The 6,815-nt window shown below is 31.5% G+C and overlaps 1 protein-coding gene across 1 annotated transcript; it reads left to right on the forward strand.

Moving 5' to 3' along the window:
- The first annotated feature begins 588 nt into the window (after positions 1 to 588).
- LOC149561175 (replication factor C subunit 3-like) lies at positions 589 to 6,210 on the forward strand. Its single transcript, XM_089827754.1, has 12 exons — positions 589 to 893; positions 1,292 to 2,024; positions 2,288 to 2,398; positions 2,610 to 2,642; positions 3,658 to 3,841; positions 4,040 to 4,221; positions 4,492 to 4,628; positions 5,091 to 5,186; positions 5,664 to 5,733; positions 5,849 to 5,923; positions 6,012 to 6,054; positions 6,143 to 6,210. The coding sequence occupies exons 1-12, from the start codon at positions 589 to 591 to the stop codon at positions 6,208 to 6,210; spliced, it is 2,037 nt and encodes a 678-aa protein (XP_089683880.1).
- Positions 6,211 to 6,815: the final 605 nt, after the last annotated feature.

Here is a 6,815-nt window from a genome sequence, read left to right on the forward strand (position 1 = left end):
CCTTGCTAATGGGTAATATCTATACATACTATGTTAACGGATACAACCCATTTGTCAGAAGAACTGAACATTCTTAGAAATACTTTTAATGAGTTCTACCCATTTGTAAGAGGAATTGAAAATCATAGAGACCTCTTCAATGATAGCATAACATTTATTTATTAAAAGATTTGAACGTCTATGTAGATCTTGTTAATGGGTGACAGCCATTTGTAACAGGACTTGAACATCCATGGAAATCTTTTTCATGGATACCATTGAATTGTGATAAGTATTACCCAAGTTTTCTAAGAGTAAAACCCAATTGTAGGGGGAACCACTCAAGCTTGTCAATAGAAAACCCTCACAATTGAACATCCATTAAGACCTCGTTGTAGGAAAAAACTGAATATCGATAGAAAACTTGTTGCTGTGTAACAAATAATTGTAATGGGTATAACCCAAGATTTCTAAAGTGTATCAAACAATTATAGGAGGAACCACACAAATTTGTCAATACAAAACCCTTACAATCTCAACTCTGAGTATCCTTCAAGAAACTTTTGACCTATTCAACTAACAGCTATTTTTTCCTCTGAGGGCATTGTCATGGCGACTGGCACCACAGAGAAGATTCATCATGCAAGGAGGTCTCGTATGGGAGAAAGTAACAGAACCATACCCATTAGAAGAAATGGGTTTGAGAATCATGAAGGGGAGTGGCATGACAAACACAGCATTGAAGAAAGCGAATCAACGTCAAAAGCCTCTTCGCACAATCTTCACAACTTTAATGCCCGGCCCAATTCTACCAGAGCCCGTTCAGCTTCAGTTGGTAAACTTGAATCTCGTAAGGATACAAGCAATCTGAGGAAATCTGATCTTGATGCAAAGAAGTTTGCAACTAGTGATGGGTAAGTTGTCGCTGAACAATTTTATTTTGGGTTTAAATTTTTCAGTAGAACTTGAATTCCTTTTGTCTATTTTGAATCAGAGTTTTTATATCAGTGACGACAAATAAGGTACAGAAAAATGTGTTGCTTGTGAAAAAATTTGTTCTGATAAAAATTGACAGCTCAAATTCAAGGATATGGGGAAAACCACAAATTTCTCTTTTATATAAAACCCTCAATAACTTCAATTTTTTTCTTCTTAGCAACTAAGATCATGAGGTGCAATACTCACCTCAAAATTTCATTTCCTACTAGGGATCCTTTGAATAGTGTTTATCTATGGATTGAAATCATTTTATTATCTTACTTTATTTATTCAGTTTGTGAACAAATTTTATATATGTTATTTGGTTCAACAGGGTCTCAAAAACAGATAGAGTAAGCTCTAGATCAAGATCAACTCCTCGTTTTCGGGTAGATGACTTAAAGCCTAATGGATATAGGAATCACATTAAAGCCAATGGACATGACCATGAATATTCCAAACTTGAAAAAGAATTACCCAAGGCTGAGAAGAACACAAATTATTTGAACAAGAAAACAATAAAAGGTGATACCACCATAAAAAATGTGAATGAAATAGCTGCCAGTCGCAAAACAGCTGAAGGTGAATGGGTTGACAGTACAATGATGGACAGCTCAGAGTGCATATCCCCCAATGCTATATTTTTCTCCAGAGCAGATATGACTCCCAAAGTTGCCAAATTGACACCAATGGAAACTCTTTATAGCAAAGATACAAACTCTGAGAAAAGTTCTAGAACTACCTCAACAAGTATTGCCACCCCTATTTCTGTAAGGGTGAAACCTAGTGCAAGGTTCTCTGGCAGGGAATTCAATACAAGAAACATTGAGAAAGAAAGAGATTCACATCTGAAGTGTAGAAAAAAGGTTTGGTTATCTTGCATAGGTGTAAAAGGTTGCATGCCTACCAATGGTGTACGTATTTTGAAAAAGGATAGATCTTCGGATATTGAAAGTATGACCTCAAAAGAAAGAGAAATTAGGGTTTCGTGGGCAGAGAAGCATCGTCCTGGGTCTCTTGCAGGATTTGTATGCCATAAAAAACAAGCTCTCCTTCTCAAACAATTGGTAAGACCTTAATACATAGCTAGCTAGCTATGTGTGATCTTATAAGTTTTTCAAGATTAGAAGTGATACATTAGTTAACAATGTGTGATCTTATAAGTTCTTAAGATTAAAAGTGATACATTAGTTAACTATGTATGATCTGATAAGTTGATCAATATTAAAACTTTTACACAATCTATACAGAAGAGTTGCTGACAATCTTTTGTTTTGGTCTTTGTTTTTTGTTTTTTAAATTGAATTTACTTTGTGGATCTCCTTAATAGATATCACATGGGAACTGCCCTCATATTCTTTTCCAAGGCCCTTCTGGTTCGGGAAAGAAAGCTCTCACCATGGCTTTGTTACGAGATATTTATGGAGGTTCTTCTTGGAGGGTAAATGAACTCTTTTCTACACTGATATTTTTATTTGGTACACGGCTGCAAAAGTTATATATTTCGTAGTCTGTATCATTTCAGTAATTTTTTATACAAATCTACGATTCAAAGCATAGAGATTTGGTTTCAATCATTTCTCTTCATCTCTTCTAATTTGTTATTGCTCTAGCCCATTCAATGACAGTTATTATTGTATTCGGTTTTTCAGGTTTCACATGACTTTAGATCTTTTGAGCTGCAGGTAATTTTTCCAATTTCTGTATTTCCAACTAGTCAATATATATTTTATACAATTTGATTTGGAGTTTACAGATATATAATTTTATTTGGAGTTTACAGATGTATTTATTATTATTGTTTGAATCCACTGCCATTTTTCACTTTTTCTAGCTTGTGTTAGTTCAGAAGCCTGCCAGTCTATATGCCTCTCCTTTTTTTTAATATTTTAATCAATATATTTATATATAGAGAAATTTAAGAGATTTAATATTTTTTAAATTAATCTCAAGTGGTAGTTATATAAAATAAGTGAGAGATAGATCATTTAAAGTTATTTTGAAAATATAATATTTATCATAAATAATTATTAAATTTAAATAAAAAGATGAAATGTTTTTACAAGTTCTTCACATTACACTTCCTTTCTTATTATCATTAAAAAACTATTTTATAAAATTGATAATATATATTTGAATCATTTTTTAAATAATGCATTAAGGTCTTACTTCTTTCAAACTCTTTCTTCTCCTTTATACTTTTAAGAGAGTTTTAATAACAAATTTCTAAAAGAAGCATCCTTAGTCAAATGCCATAGTAGAAACAAACTTTTCAATTATTTTAGCAGATTCAAACTCTACATATCAAATTTATAAAGAAAAAAAAAGAAAAATTCTCTCTCACTAATGAATCTTTTTAATTTATATTTAGTATAAATTTTTTACAATTTATAGTGAAAATAACATATTTTCTGAATCTAATGTTCTTCTTTTTCCATATTAATATTTTAAATTATACTTAATGATCCACAATCAAAAAAGAGAAAGATGAAACGTTGAATACAATCTAAAATATCAAAAAAAACTCATGCATAATTAATTAAAAATTATTATTAAGAAACACATAGCTGAAATAATGTATCAGGATTTGTTAATGACATACATGAGTGTAGAGGGATTTCTCTTCGTTTTATCATAAGAAATGTATTCGTTCATTAACAGTTTCTAGGTGCATTCATCAATCTTTAATGAAAAAAACAGGGTAAGAGACATGGGACTGTAAGTCTGCCGATTGCATCAAGTCCCCACCATATGGAGCTTAATATTTCACCTGTGGCTGACAATGCCCGCTATGTGTTAATGGCTCTCATCAAGGAGTTAGCACGCACATCTGAGATAGCTGTACTAGAGGAATACGAATCTAGTTTTGTAGCAGATTATAAAGGTCTGTAAAAATTTCTACTGATTGGCATCCAAAATGTAAAAGATAGAAAACAGTTGTCTATGTACAGACTTACTCTCAAAATGTTTTAACTGTGAAAATTTCAAAGAATTTAGTATATTTAGTTTCATTATCCATTGTAGTGCATTGAAATTCACTGTACTCCGAAATCCTTAGCAATGTGATGTGTTTTGAATTCAGTGATGGTTCTATATGAAGTTGAAAGACTCTCAAAGGATGTTCAGCACATTATAAAATGGATGATGGACCGCTACACAGATGCAGTTAAACTTATTCTCTGTTCAGATAGTAATGCAGGCCTCATAGATTCTCTAAAGAACCGTTGCCAAGTCATCAAAGTAGATGCTCCACTGACCCATGAAGTGAGTTTGTTGCAAAACATTGTAATTTAAATATTAGACTTATTGTATACTTATATATATTAAGCACATTTTAGTTATAATTTTTAAAATGGTTCATCTTAAATTACAGAATTAGATTAGTCATATTGGGAAAAAAACTAGTGTAAGTTCAGATAAACCACCTACACCTATAAAAATACTGTTTAAATCTGACCATAATAAGACTTGTTAAATTTAACAATTTGGTTTTAGTTGATAGTCTTTTATCTGATGTGTTTGAGGATCCCACAGATCATGGAAGTTCTTCTTCAGATCGCCAAGAAGGAAAGGTTTGACTTACCAATGAGTTTTGCAGCTCGAATTGCAAGCAAATCAAAGCAGAATCTGAGACGAGCAATCATGTCCCTTGAAGCCTGCAAAGCTTACCAGTAATGTCTATCCTTATCATTTATTCTAAGACGTTGAACCTTTCAAAAAATAAACTATATCAATTCTTAAAATTAAAGAAATACCTTACTCTTGAGTGTGACATTAAAATCTAGCTATTAAAGAATATTAGATGTGCAAAAATGTTCACCTACATTATTAGCAAATATTACAATTCACTATGATTGTCACTATCAGAATATTAATAAGTTCATATCATCTTCTAAAATACCTCGGTCATTTGGATTCCAAGGTAATATTCTTTGAGGTTGGGTTATATGATATGTGCCCAAAAGTTTAATGAACAAAAAGAAATATCATATGGTACATTGTTATACTAAATCCATACTACAATTGATTACTGTATTGGCAGAGCATATGACATTTATCTACTGTCCATTTCTCAAAATTATCATTTAAATTCTCTTTCATACTTCTTGTAAATATATTTCCATTTCATGCAGATATCCATTCCAAGATGACCAACCAATTCCTGTCGGTTGGGATGACCTGGTAACAGAAATTGCAACAGATATTTTGACAGAACCAACCTCAAGAAGGTAATGCCTTTAATGTAATCATGATTAGAATGTTCATTGGAAAAAATTTATGTTCCCATTTTATTAGATATAAACTTTATGCATCATAAAAGTACTGAATACTGGAACTTAAGAATGTTCATTGGAAAAAAATTATGTTCCCACTTTATTAGACATAAGATTTACACATCAGAAAAGTACTAAATACTGAAACTTAAAATGACCCATTATTAATCGAGCACTTCTGTGCATCTATGAGTTTGAATGATTCATTTCACAATTGACTTTTACTACTATTTTTGCTTTCATTACCCAAATGCAATTTTTGAAGTGAGCTATAAAAATTTAGAAGAGATAAGGCTGATTTGATGGCTTTAAACAACTATATGATAGTTTTGGACTTTAACAATTGTATTCATTTCAATCAGGATGAAAATTCTGATTAAGTACAATAGCAAAATTGATAAACAAGTTTTCACTGTCTCATGGCTATATCAGAGTTTTTATTGTTCGTGGAAAGTTTCAGAGATTGCTATCTGATTGTGTAAACCCAGAACTAATACTTCAGGTATATGTCTACTACAACTTCATAGCTCTTTCATACAAACATTTGTAGCTATATACATTTTCATAGCATATTTCAGCATAGATGAATAGTTGCCCAAAAAAAAAAAAACATGCAGAGTCTTATGGAGGAGCTCATGAAGAGAGTTCCAGCTTCTATTAAAAGAGATCTTTACAACAACTATATAAATTCGGTGAGTGAGCTTCCCATTAGGCAAAGGACATTAATAGTTGTCTTGATTATTCTATGGCTACTCAAATTTAAAACCTCTGAATTTGCAGAATAAACATCTGTCTAAGGGAAATGTTCTTATCAAACTAGAAGGTAACCATCCAATAATTTTCTATTCAGTGACATTTAATGGTTTTGACATCTCCTCCTTATTAACAATAAAGTTGGTTGGCCTTTACAGAATTTGTAGCAAAAGTAATTACCATCTATGCAAATTGTTTGAAAGAAAACAGCAGCTCTATAATGTAGCACTATTTCAAACTAAGACTCAACATGGGATGAGATGTTATGAGAGGAAATCAATTACAAAGGTGCTTTTGTGTTTATATGGTTTTGAACATGACATTGATACCCTTTGAGCAAGAAAGACAAAAAGTGTGTAGATGTCATTTCACAGAGAATTCAACTTCTTCCAAACTGAACATGTTGCTGCAAGAACAGATGAACAACTTTGCTTGTTGTATACCAGTCACAATGTAATATAGGTGCAATTCAGTTTTAAAAACAAATAGGCATTTCCCTTTTATTAAAAAAATATCATGTGAATTGTAAAGTTCAGTACGAGGATAATTTCATCCATTATTTAGCTACAAGCATCCTGTAGTTTTTTTTCACTTTCTTTGGTTATATCAATAAGGCGTTTTGCTTCTTCCTTTTTCCGTGCAATGACTATCGGGGAGGCTTCGCAAAAACTAGTCGTGGAATTGATTTTAAAAGTTCATAGTCTTCATTTTATATTATCAAAGTTTTTAGTAATTAACATATTTTCTTATCATAGTATTTAAAATCGCTTTATAAAATACTTTATTGCTTGTAAAAAACTATATTGTGAATTACTTCAAAACATTGATAGA

The sequence above is a fragment of the Cupressus sempervirens genome, chromosome 4 (genome assembly GCF_028749045.1).
Source record: "Cupressus sempervirens isolate cs-2001-9-10 chromosome 4, ASM2874904v1, whole genome shotgun sequence".
NCBI lineage: Eukaryota > Viridiplantae > Streptophyta > Pinopsida > Cupressales > Cupressaceae > Cupressus > Cupressus sempervirens.

What these genes read in the sequence shown, in the direction of transcription:
- LOC149561175 (XM_089827754.1), top strand. Translation starts at nt 589, where the DNA reads ATGGCGACTGGCACCACAGAGAAGATTCATCATGCAAGGAGGTCTCGT. An exon ending in TTAGATCTTTTGAGCTGCAG is followed by an intron (nt 2,643 to 3,657) that starts GTAATTTTTCCA and finishes TGAAAAAAACAG; the next exon opens with GGTAAGAGACATGGGACTGT. An exon ending in ACCCAGAACTAATACTTCAG is followed by an intron (nt 5,734 to 5,848) that starts GTATATGTCTAC and finishes AAAAACATGCAG; the next exon opens with AGTCTTATGGAGGAGCTCAT.